Genomic DNA, 23,935 nt, shown 5'->3' with positions numbered 1-23,935 from the left:
GCCCAGGCCCGGGTTGCATCCTGGCATCTGGTGAGAGGGGTGCTATGAAAGCAGCTTGGCCTCCACTTTGCCTTTGCCCAAGTCTGTCGCCAGCCCGTACTGGGAGTCCAGGAGAGGGAGAGACGGAAGCAGCAGCTTACTTTGAGTTAGAGATGTCCTCCTGTGCCCTGGGCAGTGGGAGGCCCTGTGTTGCCTATGGCTCTGGGTCTACCATTTCAGAAGGTCCCCCCCCCCACTCAATAATTTTAGGGCCTTGCATCAAAGAGAGAAGCAGTGGAGAAAGCCAGGAAGGAGGGGAGACAAAGACCACAGCACTGTGTCCCTCTGGGCTCCATTCCCTCTTCTCTCCAGATTGCTGGGACCTCTCTGTTGCCTCCTCGTTCAGCCTGGTGGAGGCAGAGTATCACCTGTCTACCTCATGCCCTAGTATTCTCTCCTAACACCTGGAGCAGCCCAATTCCAAGAACCTACTCTGTTTAGGCCAGAGCACCGACCCTGCGCACCGCCCACTGCAGCCTTGCTCCCCAGTCAAACCTGATCATGGAAGAGGTGGCATCGCTTGGCACACAGCCACCCTCAGTGCACCGCCCACTGCACACTGCACTGACTCTGCATGTTGCAGCCTCCTCCCTCCTTCCCCCTCCCCCGCCACTGCAGCTGTTGCATGTCCATTGCAAGCCCAGACTGAACACAGGCTTGCTTATTGCATGCTGACTCTGCTGGCGGCAGCCTCGATTTCCCACTGTACACTGCAGGCTCCCTTTACCAAGCACACCCTTCGTCACCACCCCTTCACGCTGCACCCCAGGAGTGTCCTCCCAGGTATCCTTTTCTTCCCTGTAGTCCCAGGGGCCCCAGAAGATGCAGCTTCCCCTCCCCCATGCATTGCAAACTCCCTAAACCCCTGGCACTAGGGGCTCCAACAAAACTGAGGAGGTGGGTGGTGAGACTTGGATTAGCAAGGGCAGCCCAATGTGGATCAACGGTTGGTCAGAACTCACACTGAACAAATGACTCTGCCCAGTTATAAACCATTAGCAGAGCAGCTTCCCTAATACACACACACACACACACACACACACACACAGCTCCCCAAGAGCAGTGCGGAGACAGGGCCCCGCCCTGGGAGCCGTGGGAAGGCTGTGGCCCCCGCTGGTAAAACTGGGCTAATGACAGCGGTGTGGGGGGGAACCGGTGGGGCAAGAGGGGGTGCTGGGGTAATTAGACCTCTGCCTGGCACTAGGAGATCCTGAGATGAAAGGGGCTCTGGCGTCACTTGCATGGTTTTATGTCCATGCGTGCAGGTGTGTGTGTGTGTGTGTGTGCATGCGCACACGTACGCATGCATGCAGGGGGATGGGGCTGGTAGGAGACCATCCCTCTTTTGGGGAAGGGGGTCCATTTGGGTGTAGCCCACCCTCCTCCTCAGAGTGGCCTTGGTACCCTTGGATTTAGGTGAGGCAAGCATGGGAGGAAACACAGCTCTTGTGGGGCTGGCAGTGGAGAGGGTACAGCCAATCTCGCCCCCTCCCCGGGCTCAGCAGGGAGAGCAGACTGTTGGGGAAATGGCTGGTGTCAGTGAATAAAAGAGCCGACGTGGAGAAGGGTGGCGTTTGGAAGAGGAGGCAGTGGATCGGGTTTGGCTGTTAGGAATGAGAGGGGTAAGGGGGAATGTGCTCCCCCAGAGGATTAAAAACGGCGTGACTGAAAGTAAAAGGACCTGCGGGAGCACCTGCCCAGCCCTTGCAATTGGAGCTTGAGGAAGCTCTGGCCGGGCAGGCTGCGGGGATTTCCTCAAGGTCACGCAGGGAGTTACCGGCGGAGAAGGGACCCGAACTCCCAAACAAACTCCACTCGACCGAGCACTTGGCAGGCAGACTCTCCGCCCCGTTAACGCGGTGCAGGTGGCTCGTCCACGCTCCCTCCTCCTGCCCACGGTGCAAACCTCGAAAACCCCCCAATCCTCCCGGCAGGCAAAGGCTATTTTTTTTTTTTTAAGTGACAGCTTTTCCAAATATGTCACCAAGTACAGCTCCCGCCGGAGCCGCTTGCCGGAGTCCGAGCGGGGCGGGGGCAGAGGCGGCCGAGGGGCTGCCGGGCCGCTGGCCGTGGTCCCGGGGCGCGGCGTGGGGCGGGGGGCGGGCGCCGGCGGCGGCGAGGCGGCCTGCAGGGAGCAGCCGTGAGCCGGCCGGGCGCGCCGAGCCCGAGCCCCAGCCGGAGCGGGGCGGGGGAGGGAGGAGCCAGAGCGGCCGCCGCCTCTGCCGGAGGAGCCGCGGGGCCGCCACACTCGCCCCCCGCCCCCCCGCGCTCACTCGCACTCACACCCGGGCGCTGGAGGCGGGCGGCCCGGGCCCCACCGGCCCCCCATGGACGCCCCCGGCACGGGGCGCTGAGACCCCCGCGCCGCTGCCCAGCCCGGTCCAGCGCGCCACGCCGAGGTAAGGAGGAGGGAGCGAGGGGGCATTAATATGCAAATGCCTCGCGATTGATTATGCAAAGCCGCGGGTCCCTACGGCCGGCTCCTGGGCGGGCTGGGGGCGCCCAGGGGGTGCCCGCTGCCAGCCTCAGCCTTCCGCGGCGCCCAGGTGACCCTGTCACAGACCGGGAGCTTGCAACTGACGCCCCAGGGAAGGGAGGTGTTGCTGGGAGGTCGGTGGGCCCTGGGGTTCGCTGGCGGAGATGGCGTCTGGGCCTCCCCCTCGAGGGCCCGCCCGGCCTCAGTCCGGCCGGTCTGCTGCGCGTTCCCAGGCCGGGCCCCGCTGCCGGCCGCCCGAGCTCCCCCGCCCGCCGCGCCGCGGTTTGTTTACGGTGCTCCGGAGGCCTGCCCCCCCCCAGCCCCCACCCCAGCCTCGGAGGCCGAGCGGCTGCGGAGGGCAGTGGGAGTGCAGTGGGGAGGGGTGGGCTTGCACCGGCCAGGGGAGAGAGAGACAGAAGTCCCTCCTCCCCTCACCCTCTCCCCAATTAAGCATGGCTCTCTGGTTGCAACACTCCTAATTGCAAAAACGCGGCTGGGGGGGTGGGGGTGGGGAGTGGGGGTTTGGGGGCGCAGTGGGGGCCCGTGCTGGCTGGCGGGGCTGAGAAAGAGAGGGAGAAACGGATCTCTGTTGTGCACCCCCCCTTGTCTCCCTCCCCTTGCAACGTGTCTCTGGTGCCCCTTCTCGGTCTAGGGCCCTCCCTTGTCCAGTGTGAAAGAAAGGCCTGGGGGTGGGGGGATGGCGGAGGCAACGGGGAGAGAGCTGCCGGCTGGGTGGGGGGTTGGGGGGATAGAAACAGAAGGAAAGCCAGTGAGATGGGAGCCTGCCCCTCCATGCTGGCTCCGGCCCCAGAAGGGGGAGGGGATGAAGGGGGCTGTTGTCCAAGATGAGGGGAGAAGCAAAGGTGACATACAGACACAGAGATATGCCCACACAGAACAGCCACATGCACACCCAGGGACACCCAGGCGGACTCAAGGACAGGAGCTGCTGGACACACCCACATGGGACAAGGAAAGAGGCAGGCTGCCGCTGCACTGTGGGAGCCCAGAGGGGCAGAACACACCCACGGGAGACCAGCAGCAGGCAGACGGACCCATGCACATGCCCACACGCAGGGTAACACAGAGATGCTGTCACCCACATGGGCGAGGGGGAGTTGCTGTCACCCACACAGAAAAAGTCACTATGGCATGCATGCATGCACACGGAGCAATTGCACACAGCCACACCGTTACAAAAGACCCTGTCACTCACAGGCACACACGTGCTTGCATGAGCACAGTCACGCAGGCATCATCCCCTGGCGTGACAGTCACTGTCACTCTGTCAAATGCAAGCACAGTTACACATCAACACATGTGTACACAACTTAGCAACAAGTATTTTCTTGGATTCTTACAGTGGAACTCGGAGGTTCTGTCGACAGCAAAACCGCTGCTCCTGAGTAAATGGAATGTGTGTGTGTGAAGAGATTTTTCATGCATCACGATACAAAGCATGCATTCCTGATAGCGCACTCGCTCTTGGTCATTCTGGCTTGTCAAATCACCCTACTGGGAAGCCGACTCCTTAAGACCTGGGAGAATCGCTTAGACAGCTCTGGATCCCACCCAGAGACTAGCATAGGGGCTGCTCTGTAAATACTTGTTCATTGATTGACTGTGGGCAGTGCGGACACAGGTGCACTCGTTGGCACGCAAGCCCATGGACTCAGGTGCACCGCACATTCACAAGGCTCGGGCCATGCTGTCACAGGTCCACGTGGACAGTGTGTCAGACAGCCCCAGGTGCACACTTGCTGCCAGCGCAGTCGGGCACACCTCCATGCCTCGGTGACAGCCTCCCTCCAAGCTTCCTCCTGTCTCCTTCTGGCATCAGCCCTTTGTGAGAGTGGGCGCTTTTTTTTCTTTTGGAGGGACAAGAGAAACAAGAGCAAAGACAGGGGGTGTAGGGGGGTTTCAGAGGGCCGAGTCATGGGCCTGAAGCAGTGTCCAGTGACTTCTAGCAGCTGGGATTGTCCTGGCTGCAGGGGTGGGGGTGGGGGCGTTGTATGGGGGAGAGCTGGCTTCCAGGGAGCGGCTCTCACCCGTCCCCTGAAAGCTAACAGGGGACTCCCACTGCCCTGCTGAGGATGATTTTCCTGGGGACAACTGAGTCCCTGCCTCCCACCGTGCGTCTGGCCCCTTTTCCCACCTTGGCCTTTCTGTCCAGACTTGGACGCTTTCCTTAGGAGGCCGAGTGCTGGCGAGTGTCTGCGTGAGTGATGTGTATTTTTGACTTGGAATTTCTCTCTAACTCTGTCTCTCTTTCTGTTGCTGTGTCCCGTGGTGTCTAATTCTCCCTCTCTCCTTGTTCCCCTGCCAGTCTGTTACTCCCTCTTGCCCCAGCGCTCCCCTGTCCACCCCTGTCCTTGTCTCTGTCTGCCACTGCCCCTTCCCTGGGAGCTGGGAACTGGCAGGGATGGTCTTCATACTTTTCCAGTTGTTAATACTCAAACTCCGGCCCTCTGCCCCGGCCCGCCCCGCCTCTGGGGTCAGCGGGAGGTTGGGGTGGGGGGCGGGGGGCTCAGCTGGCTGCTCAGGACATCCTGTGTTTCCTTAGTGCTGCCGCTGCACAGCCCAGTTTGGGGGGCTGGAAATGGGGAAAGGAAGGGGGTTGGCTGCTGCCCATGCTGACCCCTTGGGCTGGCAGGTCCAGCCGGTGGACACAGGTTCTGCAGGAGCCCCTGGTGTGCAGGCTGCGGCGAGTTAGCTCCTAGTTGAGCCAGTGACAAGGCTCTTCCACCAGTGATCCATGCTGGGAAAGAACTGTCGCTGCGGGCAGTGGCGGGAGTTGGCAGGATTCACCATGGCCTTTCTCTACTGCCCTGGCAGCTGGGACCCACCTCAGAGATGCCCAACAGCTGTGTCCTCCTCATCCAGCCTCAAGGCCTGGATCTGAGGGTCCAGCTGTCCAGACTATGTGTGGGGCTGAGCAAGGCGCTTTCACCCACAAGTGCAGGTTCCAGCCCATGGTGAGTGGGACGGGCCACCCTTCCCCACACCCAGAGCCCAGGGGCCACCATGCATGTCTGACCATCCTCCCCTGTAGCCCTGGCCTCCTTGGTGGAGGAAGCAGTGATCCTACAGTAGACAGTCCATGAGCTGTAACAGGAGGGAGGGCTGAAACTTGGTCCTGGGGAGCGCAGCTTGGTGACAGAACAAGGTGGCATCCCCGTAGCAGGTGGTATACTAGTGTGGTCAGGAGCTGGATGTCTTGTTGTCTTTTGAGGCAGGCTGCCTGGGTTCGAATCCCACCTCTTCCCCTTGCTGTTTGTATGAAGCGGAACACGTGATTTAACTCCCCCCTTGCCATATCTGTAGGGATGATAATGCCTACCTCATTTAGCTTTTTGAGGATTAGCGGAGTTAGTATATAAAATGTTTTAAAAAGTGCCTGGTTGGTAACAGGCTGTGTGTGTGTTAGCTTTTAGTGATGAAGAAACCAGTGGGCCTGGTGTCCCCTGGATTTCTTAGAGGAGCTTTAGTGGAGCATTGGATCCCCTGACCATCACAGGAATGAACCTGGTCGCCAATCTCCACCTTCCTTCCTCTTTATATCATTTCTCTTTCCCCTGCAAGCTTTTGCAGCCTGGATATGGAAAAGAACCCAAGACAGACCCCTCTGCTCTGCCCTCTTTTGACCCTCATTAGCTTAAAAGGAGCCCTCCCTCGGTGGTGTCTTAGCCGGGAATACCCCTCCCCCACCAGGGGGCTCATCCAGGAATATATGGGCATCGCTGCATCTCTGCTGGGACACATCTCAGCACTGGGGGTGGGAGAGCAAAAGAACAAGCGTAGCAGTTCCCTCTCCCCAGACTCTCTTCTTTATGTGTAGGAGTTCATGAAGGAGATGGCCTCCCTCCTTCCTCCTGGGGACCCAGCATCCCTGCCACCTACCATGGCCCCACCAGGACCCAACCCTGCCTGACAAACACCCCTCCCCCACAGGACAGGCATTAGCCTAAAAGGAGGTGGCTGGGAGAACCTGAAGTGCTGAGTAAGGACCTGGGAGGTGGGCAGGGCACCTTTGGGTCTGGGGTCTGTCCTGGGTGCCCCCCTTCCCTCTGTGAAGTGATCAGAGTTGCGTCTCCCCCAAACCCTTCTTATTCAGCCCCTGCTGTTCAAGGTGAAGCAAGGACGGGTGATGTTGGGGGGGGGATGCTGACAGTGAGGTGACTGGAGTGGGAGCAAATCTCACCTCTCGCTCTCACGGCCGCAAAGGTGCTTGGGGGACTTCTGTGCCTCCTGGGGGTGGGGAAAGGCCAGCATGACCTGGCAGGGGGATGCGGGGTCGGGGGGGGGGGCTGGGTTTTTGGCATTGACCACTCTGTGTGACTTTGGGCCTGGATTTTCGTTATCTGGAGACGGTGATGCCCGTCTCGCTCAGCGTGAGGGTGGGCAGCGTAAGGTGAGGTGACTGGTGCGTTCAGTCTGCGTCTCGTCCTGGCACGGTGAGCACGTCTGTGGGTTCTCCTCTCCTCCCAGGGATGGGCGCATGCCAGGTGGGCGATGCACATGTCGCGGAGCAGAGACGGCTCTGTCTCTCACGGAGACGTCCAGGGCTCCATGTGGAGTGGGCACACGTGGCTTCACCTTGGTGTCCCCTGGCAGGCCAAACGTGGGGTGCCACAGAGGACCTCGCTCGTGCATATCCTTGGCTGAAGTGATCCAGAGAGAGGGGTCAGAAGTTTGCAAGCAGGGATGCAAGACGGATGTCACCGTGCCCGGGAAACGCTGTCCTGTTTGGGGACCAGGGGCTGGGGGTTAAAAATAGTGCCAACGGCGCAGCCACACACCCGGAGCAGCAGCAAAAAGTAGCATAATTGAACCAAGCCCCCCACCCTCCTCCTCCTCCGCTTCTCTCTTCTAAGGAGGAGATGGGCGCTTGGCTCTCAGGAGCCCTTGCTTCTCTTTCATTTTCTCTTTTACCAGGCGTGGGGGTGGGGTGGGGAGGGGACCAGGATTGGTGGCTATCGGCATTTTTGTACACATCAGTGAGTGGGTGTGTTGTGCACGCATCCGTGTGAGGGTGTTTTCTGCATGTGTGGGCTAGGGAGGGCTCTGAATATCTCCTGGAACGGGAACCCAGAGCCCTGCGGCTCTGAGCATGCGCGCTAAGTCTGTGCGCCTGCACGTGTCCGTGTGTGTGCTGGAGACTCAGCTGCATTTGCTTGCTCGCTGGCGCTTGCTCTCATGCGCGCGCGCGTTCTCTCTCTCTCTCTCTCTCTCTCTCTCTCTCACACACACACACACACACACGCACACACACACGCACTTCTCAATCTCCTCCACTCCCCCCCCTTCCCTCGCTCTCCCCTCTCTGCCTCTGCCAGTTCTGCTTGGGCGGGGGCTGGCTCCTGCCTCCCTGGGGTGCCTGGGAGAATATCCCTGCCTTTCTTTTCTCCTCCGCCGTTCCTCCCCTCCTAGGTGATGCTCTCCAGGGCTGGCAGGCAACCTCTTCTGCCTTGAAAGAAGGGAGTGAAGGAGGGAGACCCCCCAGCGCAGTGCCCAGGATGCCATCTGCGGGGAGCGCCTTGGCCCCGTGACATTCATGCCTCTAGCGTTCAGCTGCCCCAGCTCCCAGCTCCGATTACCCGCTGGCTGCTGGGGGGAGGGTGGGGAAATGTGCCATGTCCAGCTTGGGGGTGCTCCTCGCTCTGCCTTCTCAGCGACTTCACTGTCCTACTTCTGTTCCCAAGGGACCCTGGGGCAAGGGGCTGTAAGGAAGGGGCTGAGCCCCTGGGCACGGGTGTGGGCACCGCCGGCCATCAGCAGCAGCACAAGGGATAGATGCGGCCAGGAGGTGACCTCTAGAGCTGGGCACCCCGAGGCTACCTGACTGGAGCTGGCCCAGGGTGGGGGAGGAGGGCCAGGAGAGCAGCAGGTGGGTGAGGTTGTTGGGGGAGTGGAGTGGGAAGCACCGTCTTTGATGTTCCTGCTGGGCATCTGGCCCAAGTCAAGGCTGCTGTTTATGTCTTTCTGTCTCTGACCTGCAGGGGAGAGTTTCCTGTTATATTCTTTTTGGGGGGTGGGGAAGATCCTTTGTTTAAGTAACCAACCTCCCCCTGAGGACTACCCCCCACCCCATCTTCCATTCTGGAGCCCCTAAGGCCTCAGGTGGCTAGGAGAGCAGAGTCCTGGATCCCATCTCCTGGGGGCCCAGCCAGAGCGCCCCACCAAGGGGAGCTGTCTCCCTCCCTGCCCTGCCCCCCCCCCCCCCCCCCGTTGCTCAGAGTCTGTGCCTGTTCCTTTGCCACATCACACCTGCCAGATAGGAGTCTCCTTGCTGCCTTCCCTCCTCCTCTCTTTCCTGGCACCAGGAGAACAGAGTTGGGTGGGGCAGCCCTGCCCCAACCATACCTGAGAATAGAAGGGGGGGGCACGTCTGGCAAAGGAGAGAGAGGTTCCAGCCCTAGAGAGGCCTCTCCCCTTCCACGCGAGGGAGGAGCATTGCTGCTGGGGTTCCGTGATGGCCACAGGCTGCAGGGAGCCATGGGTGTGGGGGGCTGCCCGTGGGAGCGGGGCCAGTGTGCACACACATGCGTTTGCCCGTGCATGCCCTAGTGTGTGTTTGGTCCCAAGTGGCTGCCCTGGCCCCCGCAGCATCACCCTTCTCGCTTCCCGTGGCATGGAGTCAGGGTATCGATGCCAATGATTGGGGGGTCTCCCCCCACCCTAGCAGCAGGCAGAGGGGAAGGGGAGAGGGAGGTGTGAACCTACCCACAGCACTATTAATAGCCTACATGCCAGGCCACCAAGAACCAGCTGTCACCGTGGAAACCATTCCTACTCCCCCCCTCCCCCAGCCTCCACGGGGTGGGACTTAGGCGGGGCTGAAGCACCCCCCACCCATCTTTCTTTGTTACCTTTCTCCCTTTGTCTCCCCCTCCTTCGTCTGTCTCCCCTCCCCGTGTCTGTCCTCCTTTCGCTCCCCCTTCCCTCCCATCCCCCACCGCATCGCTCCCTGTCTTTCTTTCCCAGAGTCCCCCCCATCCCCCTGCATTCTGCACCCCCACGGGCCCTGCCCCAGGTCTTTGTCCCTCCCCTCCGCTCGAGCACCCCTCCTGCCCCCCCGCCTCCTCCTCGTCCCCCCCCTTTTCGGAGCTTCCTTGGTGCAAGCCTCTCTCTGTGTGCCTGGTGAGGAGGAGGGCTGGGCTTTCCTGTGAGCATTAAGGACAAAGTTCAGGGGCCCCAGAAAGGTAGGGCCAAGATCCTCCGTAGAGCTGAGTGTGTAGAGCTGAGTGCGTACTATTCTGTGCTAGGTCCTGGGGACAGAGAGTCCTCGCAGGTGGCCCGGGAGTCCTTTGGGGGTGTCCCTTGGCTCCGCAGGACTGCGGAGTGGGACCAGCAGCAGTGGGAACCTGGCGTGGTGCCTACGGATGCCGCACTGGCTTCTTGTCCCTGTCCCCCCTGCCCCCGCCCAGCGCAGAAGCACTTAAGCTTAATGAAATGCTTCCCCCTGTGTGGGCACCTTGCCCACACTGCCACTCGGCAGCTCATATCTGACAAAGAGGAAGTGGGTGGCCGGGCCAGCCAACAGGTGGGCCTCGCTGCCCTGCTGTCCAGCCCAACCTGGGACCCCCCCATAGCTCCAGCTCCTCTGCCTCTGCAGGGGCTGCACCCGGAGGGAGCTTGGGGGGAACTCAGCTGGACTTGTGGATGAGGGGAGAGGGACTGCCCACCAGGGTGGGTATCCCTGCCCCTTGTTCCCTGACCACCTTCTGCACACAGCTAACACAGCTTCCTGGGTGCCTCCATGCATGCTGGGGCCTCTGCTGGGCTCTGTCACCCCAGAGGCCCAGGTAGCCCCTGGACAGACATCAAGGAGTCCCCAGGGTCTCCAGCCTCCAGGTGAGGGTGCCCTGGGTAGTAAGTGCAGCACCTTGGTCCTCTGTCCACAGCCAGGGGCTACCCAGGTCCAAAGTGGCACCGACTGGCACTAAGGCCCCATTGAGCTCAGCACAGAGTCAGGGCGGAGAGGGAGTCTGCCCCCCCTCCCAGCGGGCACGTGCAAGCCCTTGGCAGTGCCCAGGCACATTTGGAGTTAAGGCTGGGCTGTGGAGGGGGAAGGGGAAACAAGCAGGGTGGCTTAGGCTGGCACTGCCCCAGGTCTGCCCTGTAGCAACTGGTAGTGGGGGTGTGGGGGAAGGGGTCCTGCACAGCCACGGCCCGGGGCAGGAGCTGCCCATGCCATGTGGCTGCTGCCTGTGCTCCCTGCTCGGCGGGCCCACAGCTGCTAAGGGCCATTCCTATGCACCCTGGCCTCTGTGCCTGCGCCTGGGGCCTGCTCCCCAGGGCTGCCCCTCTCTCAGCATGCCCACTCCTGTGCCTGCCTCCTGCCCTCCCCGGGGGCGCTCGGGCCTCTGGCTGGCGAGTGGATTTTTCCAGCTTCTGTAAACAAGTGGTGGCAGTGTGCCAGGCGGGCAGGAGACAGGCGGGGGCAGCACCGCAGCCAGGGTGTGCCAAGCACCGAGGCACAGCCTTTGGTGGGGGGAGAGACAGGGAGACACCCAGGCCCAGAGAGAGAGAGAGAGAGAGAGACATTCAGATGCAGACAGACAGACCAAATGAAGGCTCGCTGGGCCCAGATAGAAGTAGAAACATAGAAGCCTCTCTTGTCTGGCCTAGCCCCCACCGTTGCCCTCGCCCCCTACTCCTCACTGGTCTGTCTGGGAGCAGCAGGCCCTGATGGCCAGGCCCTGGGCATCCCCACCCACTCCTCCTCTCCCCACCTCCACCCCTCAGGACTGGCTACGCCATTATAAATTTATAACAGGAATTTCTCCACAAGCCAAGAAAAACTTGACCTACTTTCTTGAAGGCTCCCTGAGCTAAGACTCCCTGCTCGGGGGGCCCCCCCTCAGTCTCCTGTCCGGCCCCCAGTGCCCAGTCCCAGACTGGGGGGTATCACAGGCAGAAGGGGCGCTCTTCCACACTCCTCCCACAGTCACACCCCAGGGGCTTGCCTGGGTGCAGAGGCCCTGTCCATGGCCCTGCCCAAGGATCTGACTTATCTCTCTCCCTCCCCCCACCCTCCTCCTTATCAGTTCCAGGAGGGGGGTGCTGGGGGGCCCAGGGGCGAGGTCTGTGGTGCAGCAGCCACGTGATGGAGGTTGTATGTGGGGAGCTGCACCCTTTGTCCCCCTCCCACACACCTGCACCTGCCTGCGTGCACACAGAAAGCGAGCCAGGGTCAGGGGTGCAGCGTGGCGGGATGGTGGGCCTGGCACCCTGGGCCCGAGGTAGCAGAACAAGGCTGGCACTGGAGGGTGTGAGCTTTTAGTCCCTGAGCCACCTGCTTAGCAGCTGTGAACCAGGTGAAGTTCGGGTGCCCGCTGCGGAGGGCGCCCACTGGCTATTCTGCTAACACACGTTCATTTCCTCTGTCCTGGTGGGTGGCAGCTCATCTAAACCTGCTGACAAGTCTGTTCCTCAGCCCCAGCAGTGACACTTGGGCCCTTGAATAGGGAACTCTGGGGACTGGGAGTCATGACTCGGCCTGCGGCAGAGGCTTTGTCGCTGTCTCTCTCTGTTATGGCGCTGAGACGGGCACCTGTGTGCTGCTCCCACACCCCGCTTCCTTCACGGTACCCTCATGCCTGTGCTGGGACCTGCCCACCTCTGTCTCCTCCCCTGCCATGGTGCTGATGGGTTTTCAGAGGACTTAGCTAATGTTTAACGGGCACATGTTAGCGGCTGGGCATCAGTTTGGCTGTGAGAGCTGAGTCGTGCTGCCTGGTACCTGGATGGCTTTGTCTTTCCCTTCATCCTTCCCCTGTGTGGGGCTGAGGATGTGGGTATCCAGTCTTGCCTGCTGTGCCTGTACTAGAGGAGTAACCCTGTTCCTTGTCCCACACCTACCCTCCATGTCCACTGTCGCTTTATTATAGTCCCCCGGAGCCCCAGATGTGGCCACCAAAGGGATTCTCCCCACCCTTCTACCATGGCACCTCCTTACCTGGCCTCTCTCCTCTCTCTGCAGGGATCCGCGGACAGGACGAGACTCTGAAGTTACTCTCCCAGCACCTACCCCCAGGACCACCCCCCGAAGGACCCAGCTTGCCCTCAACCCTCCCACCTGCCACTCCCTGGCCCCTCCCACCGCCCGCCCCCCTTGGGGTGCAGGGCATGGTGTGAAAGGCCAAGTGCTGAGCGGGTACCATGGGTGCTGTGCCCTAGGGCCTGGGTGGCGGGGGGTGGGCGGCCTGTGGGCGTGTTGGGGGGGCCAGCGTGCCCACCCCAGTCTCTTGGCGTGCTGGAGGGCATCCTGGATGGAATTGAAGTGAATGGAACAGAAGCCAAGCAAGGTGGAGTGTGGGTCAGACCCAGAGGAGAACAGGTAACGAATCTGGCGACGAGTTTGCACCAGCTCTTACGCGTCGATCTTGGGCGAAAGAGCTCTGTGTTGAGTGGCTCTGGGGGATGGGGCACAAAGACAGCAGGCCTGCTATCCACCTTCGTCCTAGAGCCCAGGGAACGCTCAGAGGTGGCAGGGAACCAGGCACTCGAATTGAGAGATACCCATCTTGCAGGGGCCGGTGGTAGAGACCTGAGTAATTACAGGCAGAGGAGGGCACACGGCACTTCCCTGGGTGGTGCTGGGCAGCCTGAGGTGCCCCCAGAGGCCCCTCTGTCATTGCCACCCTCACCTGAGCACGTGGGATCCAAACGGCCTTGCTGTGTCCCTCCTCTCCTCTCTGGCAGCCCGGGCCCCACCTGGTCACTTACAAGTGCCTTGTCCACAGGCTGTGGTGCTCGTAACATGACATTTCAGGCCCATGCACCGGTAACTATTGGTCACAGCCTATGCTGAGATTTGGAATCTGTTGGGAGCCCCACAAGCTCTTCCTTGTTCATGGTCAAAGGCGGACACTGCCGTGGAGCTCCTCCCAGGAAGTGGAAATGCATGCCAGCTGTGAAGGTTTTGCTTACACATGGGTGAGGCATGGCGCTGTATGCACACTAGGGACAGGTTACCTGTGATCTGCGCTGCCCTTGAGAAACCCAGAGGGTCTCTGCCTCTGCCATTGGATCCAAGTGGCACAGAGCTCTGTCCCAGTTGGCATGGAACCCCGGGAGCTGGGTACAGGCTGTGCCTATGGCCAGGGAGAGAGTGGGGGTGGGGTGCTCTGGGGAGCAGTGTGGCTGGCTGTTGCCTAGGAGATCAGATCCCGAGCCAGGAGGCTGGAGGCCTGGCCAGGCAAAGCCCTGGGGCCCAACACTGGGTCCCTGGAGGGCTGGAGGAAGTGGATGGGGCTCGAAATGGGGTAGGCACCAGGGTAACCACCCCCAAAGCCTCACCCCAACCGGGACTCTGAGGATCCGGCCTGTTGCTACGTGGCTGTCACTTGCATCCGCTGTAGCTCCCCGTCCAGGCTAATGTGGATCTGGAGAGTCTGCCCCTAAACCTTGGACAAAGGCGAGAGTGCCTTTTCTCAGTCCCTTAGGACTGCAGCCCCTCCCCCAGTATCCTCCCCTCCCCCATGTCCCTGCGCCACCTTGTGGTTGTTCCTGGGACTGCACCCAGAGGCTGGGAGTCTTGTAAACTGCTGAAGGCGCGGGCTGCACTGGGGCCTAGGAGGCCTCAGGTGCCCTGCACCCACCCCTCAGAGGAGGCGGGAGGGAGACCTGACCCTCCAGCCTTGTCGGAACCAGACAGGGTAATCCCCAGGGGGTGTGGAGCACGGGGCTGTCTGTGACTGTGACCCTGGCCAAGGTCACTATGTCAGTGTGTTGGGAACTGCGTCTGGCTCCAGGAGGAGGGGCCCTGCACTTGCCACATGCAGGATGGGAGAGGGAGGTTATACAACCCTCGCATGCACGGAGAGGGCTTATGTAAGCCGTGTGTGATGAGGTTATGTAACATGTATGGAGAGCCTGGTGACATGTATGTGCAGGGACTGAAGGTGGCTGAGAATCCCTGGCATGAAGAGGCTCAGGGTCCTTGCCCTGCCTGTGTCTCCTGTGTGCTGTGTCACCAGGCACAAGTGGGGCTTTGGTTCAGGCCTGTGTTAAATGGAGGCCGTACACAGGGTGACTGTCGTTGTCATTTGCCACTGTGGGTTACTAAGCATGCAATCCTGACCTGGATGTCCACACTGCAGAGAGAGAGAGCGGTGTTAGCAGGTGCCTGTCCAGAGAGTTGTGTAACATGTGGGCATATCCTAGAGGTCATATAACACATCTGAGAATGCCCTGGAAGTGGCATAGATGGTGGTGTATCGTACTTGGGTTTATTCTGAAGGCTGCAAAGCTATTAATATGAACGCTGGTGTCATATTGCATACATGTGCATGTGCATGTGTATGTGTGTGTTCTGAAGGTTAAGCTTATCCTGTGGATTATTTTGGCACAGTTGTCATCCACGGAAGGCTTGGATCTGTGGTGGTCCTGTTCTGTGGATTGTGGGTGCTTCATATCTACAGTGTGGTTGTAGATGTGGATGTGTGTGCCCGTACTGTGTTCATGTGTGTGCTGTATATTCATGTGTGTGTGCCTGTGTGGGTATGTGTGTGTGTTGTATGTGTGTGGGTATGTGTGTGTTGTATGTGTGGGGGTATGTGTGTGTTGTGTGTGGGGGGGTATGTGTGTGTTGTGGGGGGGTATGTGTGTGTTGTGTGTGTGGGTATGTGTGTGTTGTATGTGTGTGGGTATGTGTGTGTGTGTGTTGTATCCGTGTGGATGTGTACCTTGGGGCCCTGGAACATGCTTGTGCCCAGCCAAGGCCCTTATCTCTCTCCCCTGCAGCTTTCAGATAGCTAAAGGCTTCTAAGCCTTGTCAGCTGACCTGGGGGTGGGAGGTGGAATGAGGACACAAGGTGGAGGGAGTCGGGCCTGGGGGACTCTAGGAACCTCACGGGTGAGGAGGGGGCTGCCCAAAGACCGCTCCGTGATTCTGTCCACTTTGCCCCCATCTAGTGCCAGGTCACCAGATGGAAAGCGAAAAAGAAAGAACGGCCAATGTTCCCTGAAAACCAGCATGTCAGGTGAGCCTGGCTGTGTGTGCCCCCTCTTCCTGCCCCAACCCCCGCCAGGTCTCCCTCTGACCCATGACAGGTGCCTATGGAGGGCTGGAGGTGGGTTTGTCTGGAGTGAGAGGGGTGATGAGGGCATGACCCGGGCTTTGAGGATGGATTAAGTCAGGAAGTGCCTCTTCCCTTCTTTCCCAAGCTGCTTTCCCGAGCTGCCGCCATCCATTTTCCACGTCCATCTTCCCCCACCCATTAGCTGTGAGCGAGCAGTCAGCACTGAGCTGCTGTGTCTTCTCAGGGGGTGGACACGATGTCCAGTGACCTGTCCCCAGGATTCCACCTGGAGACAGCGAGCCCTGCAGGGAGGCAGGGCTGTGCCACAGGCCAGAAAGGGAAGGCTGGGGCAGGAGAAAGTCTCGGAGCCTCGCCGAGCTGCCGGGACCCCGAGCCATGCCTGCCCGCTCCTTTCCTCCCTCCCAGGGTATATCCCTAGCTACCTGGACAAAGACGAGCAGTGTGTCGTGTGTGGGGACAAGGCAACCGGCTACCACTACCGCTGTATCACTTGTGAGGGCTGCAAGGTAGGGACCAGCCATCCCCTGTCCCGTGCCCAGCCGCTGAGCGCCCAGCCTTGGGATCCCTCAGCACCTGGCCCGACACAGAGCCTCGTCTCGGTCTCATCGTTTCTTCTTCAGCCACCTGCTCATTCACAGCCCCTGCTCTGCTGGTGTAGGTCAATTGCCTGCTGCACTGAGCCTTCTTCATCCGTAAAGTGCGGATGACAAATGACCTCATAAAGTTGCTGGGGGAATTAAATGAGATAATTTGCATATGAAGTGTTTAAAACACAAACCAGGCACATAAATAGCAGCCAAGAAATGCCAGGTACGACCCATCTTCCAGTATTAGGTATGAGGGGTGCAGGTTATGCCCCGCCCCCAAGCTGCCCACAGCCTACCAGAGAGGGACAGACTTAAACAAACATCAGCTTTTTTCTTTCTTTTTAAAGATTAATTTATTTATTTGAAAGGCAGAGTTACAGAGAAGCAGAGAGAGAGAGAGAGAGAGAGAGAGAGGTGTCTTCCATTCGCTGGTTCACTCCCCAAATGGCCACAACAGCTGGAGCTTCGCCGATCTGAGGCCAGGAGCCAGGAACTTCTTCCAGGTCTCCCACACGGGTGCAGGGACCCAAGGACTTGGGCCATCTCCTCCTGTTTTCCCAGGCCACAGTAGAGAGCTGGATCGGAAGTGGTGCAGCCTGGACTTGAACCAGCACCCATATGGGATGCTGGTACTGCAGGTGGTGGCTTTACCCACTATGCCACAGCGCTGGCCCAGTGTTTTTTTTTTTTGTTTTTTTTTTTTAAGATGTATTTATTTGGGCCGGCGCCGCGGCTCACTAGGCTAATCCTCCACCTAGCGGCACCGGCACACCGGGTTCTAGTCCCGGTCGGGGTGCCGGATTCTGTCCCGGTTGCCCCTCTTCCAGGCCAGCTCTCTGCTGTGGCCAGGGAGTGCAGTGGAGGATGGCCCAAGTCCTTGGGCCCTGCACCCCATGAGAGACCAGGATAAGTACCTGGCTCCTGCCATCAGATCAGCACGGTGCGCCGGCCGCAGCACACTGGCCGCGGTGGCCATTGGAGGGTGAACCAACAGCAAAGAAGACCTTTGTCTCTCTCTCTCACTGTCCACTCTGCCTGTCAAAAAAAAAAATGTATTTATTTATTTGAAAGGCAGAGAGCTAGAGAGAGAGAACCAGCAGATGGAATGTCTGTCTAGATTTATTTTATTTATTAGAAAAGCAGAATGACAGAGAAGGAGAGAGATATATAGAAAGAGATCTTCCATCCAGGTCTCCTTGTGAGTGGCAGGGGCCCAAGCACTTGGACTATCTCCTGCTGCTTTCCCAGGCTCGTTAGCAGGGAGCTGGGTCAGAAGTAGAGCAGCCAGGACTCGAACCAGTGCTCAGATATTATGGGGTGGCAGATGTAGGGTCACCATCCCCTGAAAATCCAAGGTCTTCCAAGAAACAGAATTATTTGAAAATACGTTAAGGCTTGAGGTTTCTCTCTCAATGTCATGCAAACCAGACCACGAGGGTTTTAGAATTCCTGGAAGCAACACAAGCAGCGTGCGGGCAGCCGAGTCCCGGGGGAGCATCCTAAAAAGAGCAGCCTTGGCTCCTCGCCCCCCCCCCCCCCGAGTGCTGTAGGTCCCCAAGTGAGGCTCAGCAATCCGTAAGCGCTCCAGGTGATTTCAACACACCCAGAACCCGAGAGCTCAGACCTGGCTGTCTCCAGCCTGAGCCCTGGTGTAGCCAGATGGCTTTGGGCAGGTTGCTTCCTCTCTCCAAGCTTCAGCGTCCTAGCAGGAGTTGGTCACAGTCCCTACCTCCCGGGGTGATCATCAGGGGTAACCGCGAGGCTGTGTCAAAGAGGAGTTGTCTTTATCCCAGTGCTTAGCACATAGTAAGCACTCGGCAAATAGTAGCTCTTCCTTTGATTGCTGCCACCCTGGTGCCTCAGGCTTTTCCTTTCCAGGGCCCAAGCGCCCAAGCCCTTCCACGGCCTGGGTGCTGGGAGCCTGCCAGAGCCCACTGCTCCTGGGCCTGCGGGGTGGGGAGGATGCCAAGGTTCTCATACTGGCCCCGCCTCCCTCAGCACACCCCCAGCTCCTAGGGAATGCCATGGTCGGTTCAGCCCTGATCGCAGCCTGCTCCGTCTCCCTGCCCTCACCCCCAGGGCTTCTTTCGCCGCACAATCCAGAAGAATCTCCATCCCACCTATTCCTGCAAATATGACAGCTGCTGCGTCATCGACAAGATCACGCGCAATCAATGCCAGCTGTGCCGCTTCAAGAAGTGCATCGCCGTGGGCATGGCCATGGACTGTAAGGGGCGTGGGGGCAGGGGAGCTGAGCCAGGTGGCTGCGGGTGGGGGGCTGAGTTCTTGGGTGGCAGCCCGCAGTGCTCACACGGTACAGTGACAGTCCAGTTCAGTGTATTGGTCCCGGCGGGGACAGGACACAGGCTTCCTTGGGTGGCCCCTGCACTATGGCCACAGTACCCACCTGAGAGCCATAGAGGGGCTGTTATTTGGTAGAGAGAACCCCCTAGCTCGGGGTTCCCATCTCCCAGGGCAGGCTCCCCATTGCTAAGCGAGGGTTTGTGTCTTTCACTGGCCAGGGATTGGGCGGCAGGATCTTCTGGTATTGTCATAGCCCATTAAACCAGAACATGATATTCTTCTGCATCAGCCCAAGTGGGAGTTGACTTGGTCCCAGGGATTAAGCACGATCCCCGTCGTGCTACCCAGCTGCTGGGCGATTGCTTTAGGAAAGTCGCTTAAGCTCGGTGGCCCTCCAGGCCATGCACCAGGAGGAGTTTCTGGGAGCACTGTGGAGAGGCCCCGCGAAGCGCTCTGTGTCTCTGTGCTCAGTGGTTCTAGATGACTCGAAGCGGGTGGCCAAGCGCAAGCTGATAGAGCAGAACCGGGAGCGGCGGCGGAAGGAGGAGATGATCCGATCCCTGCAGCAGCGACCGGAGCCCACGCCCGAAGAGTGGGATCTGATCCACGTCGCCACGGAGGCCCATCGCAGCACCAACGCCCAGGGCAGCCACTGGAAGCAGAGGCGGAAATTCCTGGTAAGAAGAGAAGGAAGCGGCCGGCTCATTAGGCTAATCCTATGCCTTGCGGCGCAGGCACACCGGGTTCTAGTCCCAGTCGGGGCACCGGATTCTGTCCCGGTTGCCCCTCTTCCAGGCCAGCTCTCTGCTGTGGCCCGGGAGTGCAGTGGAGGATGGCCCAGGTGCTTGGGCCCTGCACCCCATGGGAGACCAGGATAAGTACCTGGCTCCTGCCATCGGATCAGTGCGGTGCACCGGTCGCAGCGCGCTGGCCGCGGCGGCCATTGGAGGGTGAACCAACGGCAAAGGAAGACCTTCCTCTCTGTCTCTCTCTCTCACTGTCCACTCTGCCTGTCAAAAAAAATTAAAAAAAAGAGAAGGAAGCGAGGAAAGTGGTGGCCCCGCGGCCGGGAGGCAGGAACGAGCTGAGCCGAGACCTCTGAGCCGTCAGGGATCCTCACTGTGTGCACACCCAGCGTGTCATTGCAGTTTGGGTCCGTCCCGTGTCTCCCATCTCATGGGGAGCTTTGTGAGGACAGGGCCTTGCCTTCCTCAGTGGACTTCCAGTGAACAGGGCCGGCCTGTCCTGCCCACAGTGACCGTGAGGAGAGGGCTAGGGCACAGTCACACAACTGTATTTCTGGGCACCTGCTAGTGCCAGACAGGGTGTTAGGCTCTGACAAAATGATTGCCAAGTGAGTGGTCAGTTAGGGAGGAGACAGACATTTGTATATAGTTGGAGGGGGGGGCAGAGACTGGTACCTGGTTCATGATGGAGGGTGGCAGGGGGTGAACAGTGCCCTGCTGGAAACAAATACTCCCATACCAGGCAGATTGGCGGTCAGGTGCCTGGGTTCACATCCTGGTTCTGCCACTAATTAGTCTTGTGACTCGGGCAGTATCACTTAGCTGTGTACGTCTCAGTTTCCTCATCTGTGAAATGGGTATTAATATTGTAGCTTCCTTACAGAATGAGGCTGAAATGAGAAAAGGTACGGAAAACACGCGGCCTCTTCCTGGCCTCAGATGAAGTGCTCAGTATTTACAACTGCTGTTGTTATTACTCTCCTGCTGCCGCTGCTTTTATCACTGTTATTATCAGCAGACCTTGGCCTTGGTCTATCCTCTGCCCCATGGTGGAGGAAAAGCCTCAGGGCTGGGGCAGTCCTCTGGGCCCTGGTGGCCCCACTTCCCCAAGCTGCCTTGGAGCTCCCCCTGGTGGGCAGGGAGCCTCAGTGAGAGGTGACAGGGGTCTGCAGCCCTAGCTGACCAACTGCCCCACCCCCACCCCATCTCCCTGTAGCCAGATGACATTGGCCAGTCACCCATCGTCTCAATGCCAGACGGGGACAAGGTGGACCTAGAGGCCTTCAGCGAGTTTACCAAGATCATCACCCCGGCCATCACCCGTGTGGTGGACTTTGCCAAAAAACTGCCCATGTTCTCCGAGGTGAGTGGCGGATGGGAGGAGACACTGGTGCCCTGCTGGGGAGGAACCTGGAGCAGCCCCCCAGCTCACTTGGTGCTGGCACTTGCCCATTGGCGGTTTGCTGGGTGGGGAGCAGTTGCTGGAGATAAATGCACACACACACACACACCTGCGTGCACACACAGGTGTGTGCATACACGCATGCATGGTGCATGTGCATATACACCGACACACGTGCACACACAACACGCTCACACATGCACTCACAGTGCTCACAGGCACGTACATAACACATACACATGTATATACATTCATGTAACACCCACACACATGCATATACATGCACGTGTGTGCACACGTACCTGCCTCCCCGGCCCGTCTCCCCTCACATCTGCATGGCCATCGCATCTCCAGGCAGCCTGCCGGTTCTCCTCGTGCCGCACAGTGCTCACTGCAGCAGGTGGCCCTCACAGCTGTGGGATCTTGGCCGAGTTCCCCCAACTCCCCCCGTACCTCAGTCTTCTCATCTGCAGGGAGTGTGGGGGAGATGACGGGACCTGAGTCCCCGGCATGTGCACGCGGGGCCCAGCACCAGGCGGAGAGCACACCTCACTGGCTGAGGCCGTGGTGGGCTCACCGACCTGGCAGCTGACCGGGGGGGGGCCTCCAGGGCGTGGGGAGGAGTGTGCTGAGTGTGCCCACGGCCCTGCCGCTCCACAGCTGCCTTGCGAAGACCAGATCATCCTCCTGAAGGGGTGCTGCATGGAGATCATGTCCCTGCGGGCAGCCGTCCGCTATGACCCCGAGAGCGACACCCTGACGCTGAGTGGGGAGATGGCTGTCAAGCGGGAGCAGCTCAAGAACGGCGGCCTGGGTGTCGTCTCCGATGCCATCTTCGAGCTGGGCAAGTCACTGTCTGCCTTTAACCTGGACGACACAGAAGTGGCTCTGCTGCAGGCTGTGCTGCTAATGTCAACAGGTACCTGCTGGTCGGCTGCGAGGGCTCGGAGCGGGCCGGGAGCTGGGCCTGTGGCTCTCCCCCCCTCCTGGATCTTCCGATCTCTCTGCTGCTCCGGAGCCCATCCCCATCACCCAGGTCCCTCTGTCACGTAGCCTCTGCTCCGTCACCCCCCTATACCCCTGTCCCCAACCTCATCTCATGCCCCTGAGCCCCTGCTGTGTGTCCTGTCCTGTCTGCCCCATGCTTTTCTCTGGGACCCATCATCTCTGTCGTTCACATGCCCCTTAGCGTCTGTCCCCAACCCCCTGCTGTGCCTTAGTCCCATCTCTTGTCCCCTGGTGCCCTCCACACCCCGCCTCTCTGACCACCACCCCTCCCCAGGTCCTCCCTGTCCCCAGCTTCACTCTCCCGTGCCAGGCCCACCTTTCTGTCCCTCTGTCCTCTGCATCCATCCACGGCCCCCTGGGAGCTTCAGTCCTGTGCCCCGAGGTCCCGCCTGCACACGATTTTCTCTCCCAGCCCCTGTGCCTCAGTCTCCCATCCCCGCCTGTGTTTCTCAGCCACTGAGCCCTGGCGCCCTCCCTCCCTCCCCCGCAGACCGCTCGGGCCTGCTGTGCGTGGACAAGATCGAGAAGAGTCAGGAGGCGTACCTGCTGGCGTTCGAGCACTACGTGAACCACCGCAAACACAACATTCCGCACTTCTGGCCCAAGCTGCTCATGAAGGTGACTGACCTCCGCATGATCGGGGCCTGCCACGCCAGCCGCTTCCTCCACATGAAAGTCGAGTGCCCCACCGAACTCTTTCCCCCACTCTTCCTCGAGGTCTTTGAGGATCAGGAAGTCTAAAAGCCTCAGGCGGCCAGAGGGTGTGCCGGAGCTGGGGGGAGGAGCCTGGAGAGAAGGGGCGGGGCTGGGGCTGAGGGAGACCCCACCCCCACACCCCTCTTCTCTCCTTCCCGCTCTCCCTCGGATAGATTCCGCTCCCATACACACACCCCACACTGCCCAGGTCCCCCCTCAGAACCTCCAGCCCTGGGACAGGGCAACAAATGAACTTGCTATGAAAAGGACAGTGTGGGAGGCGGGGGGAGACCCAGTCCTCTGAGAAGCCAGGGGAAGGGAGAGAGAAACAGAGTGGACAAGCCATCTTGACTGTAGGGAGAGGAGGAAGGTGGGAGGGGGCAGATGCCCTCAACTCTCCCCCTGCACAAAAGAGAGAGACAGAGAGAGAGAGAGAGAGAGAGAGAGAGAGAGAGAGGGACACCCTGCCCAGTCCCTTGGCCGAGGTGTCCCCTCCAAGCTAAGGCCTCCTGCTCCCCCAGATGCCTGGGCTCAGAGGACGACTTGGCTCGGCGCCTCCCCTGGGGGTTAAATGTTATAGTCATTCTAACTGCACTTTGGAAACAAGCAAGGGGAGAAGATAGATGAAGAAAAACTAGACCAAGAAAAAGACAAAAAAAGAGCGCGAGAGAGAGCGAGAGCGAGCGAGAGCGAGCGAGCGAGAGAGATGATATTAAGTTATTAACTAAGGCTGGCCAGAGGGGAAGGACCCCCCCTTACCACCCCATGCACTTTGACAGCTGCCCTTCCTCCTCCTCGAATCAAAGAGAGTCCCTCTCCCAGCAGACCGCACCGGGAGGGCTGCCCATCAGAGCTGTGAGCTGACACAACAGGGTCCTGGCCACCCCCTTGCCTTGCCCCTCCCCCTGTGCCCCTTTGGCACCCCCAGCCCAGTTCTTCCTCCGCTCTCTGCCACTCGTGCCCGCTGAGTTCCATCTACCTCTCACGCTGGATGCCAGTTGGCCCCTCACCTCCTGTCCTGCTGCCCGCACAGCTCCCCATTCAAGTGCCCAGCCCCAGGGGCCTGTCCCTGTCCCCCGCCCCTCACACACACACACGTGCACACACACACACACGCACACACACGCACACCTTGGCACCCACATGGGAAAAGCTGTGGCTGCGGCTTCCGCCCTCCTCATGTCCTGCAGTATTAGCTATGGTCCAGATGCTGCTGCCCGGGGCGGGAGCTGTGCGTGAGCATCTCCCTGAGTCCCAGCCCCTGGGGGCGGGGGCTCGCTTGCCCTGTTTCCCGGTCTGTCTTCTGGGCTCTCTAACCTCTGCCCTCCTCCTTCCCTGCTCCTATACAATGCGCTCATCCTGACTCTGGGTGGGCAGGCACCAGAATGGGGGTGTCCGGGTCAGTGGCACTACATTGGGGCCCTGGGGGAGGGGTGGTTGGTGCTCCTCCTTTTTTCCCTTTGATGCTCTTCAGACCAGCCCCCCTCTGCCCCTGGGCTCCCTTCCCCTCTTCTTTTCTCAAATTCAGGGACTTTGGCTTGAGCCCCTCCCACCCTCCTGGTGAGGAGTGCTCTGTTGGTCTGCACTTGGGGCAGCTGCCCTCCTCTTCCTCCGCCTCCTCCCTTTGG

The 23,935-nt window shown here is 59.8% G+C and overlaps 1 protein-coding gene across 1 annotated transcript; it reads left to right on the top strand.

The window, feature by feature from the left end:
* The first annotated feature begins 2,297 nt into the window (after nucleotides 1-2,297).
* THRA (thyroid hormone receptor alpha) lies at nucleotides 2,298-23,104 on the top strand. Its single transcript, XM_051825658.3, has 9 exons — nucleotides 2,298-2,438; nucleotides 12,501-12,857; nucleotides 15,437-15,504; nucleotides 15,970-16,070; nucleotides 18,231-18,378; nucleotides 18,927-19,132; nucleotides 20,418-20,564; nucleotides 21,264-21,522; nucleotides 22,102-23,104. Exons 2-9 carry the CDS (start codon nucleotides 12,805-12,807, stop codon nucleotides 22,350-22,352), a joined length of 1,233 nt encoding a protein of 410 aa, XP_051681618.1. The 5' UTR covers nucleotides 2,298-2,438; nucleotides 12,501-12,804; the 3' UTR covers nucleotides 22,353-23,104.
* The last annotated feature ends 831 nt before the right edge of the window (nucleotides 23,105-23,935 follow it).

Source organism: Oryctolagus cuniculus, chromosome 17 (assembly GCF_051225735.1).
Source record: "Oryctolagus cuniculus isolate XC-2025 breed Fujian yellow rabbit chromosome 17, ASM5122573v1, whole genome shotgun sequence".
Classification (NCBI taxonomy): Eukaryota; Metazoa; Chordata; class Mammalia; order Lagomorpha; family Leporidae; genus Oryctolagus; species Oryctolagus cuniculus.
The sequence above is the reverse complement of the archived record's forward strand: the minus strand, read 5'-3'. Positions and strand labels throughout refer to the sequence as shown.

What these genes read in the sequence shown, in the direction of transcription:
- THRA (XM_051825658.3), top strand. Translation starts at nt 12,805, where the DNA reads ATGGAACAGAAGCCAAGCAAGGTGGAGTGTGGGTCAGACCCAGAGGAG. An exon ending in CCTGAAAACCAGCATGTCAG is followed by an intron (nt 15,505 to 15,969) that starts GTGAGCCTGGCT and finishes CCTCCCTCCCAG; the next exon opens with GGTATATCCCTAGCTACCTG. An exon ending in TCACTTGTGAGGGCTGCAAG is followed by an intron (nt 16,071 to 18,230) that starts GTAGGGACCAGC and finishes CCTCACCCCCAG; the next exon opens with GGCTTCTTTCGCCGCACAAT.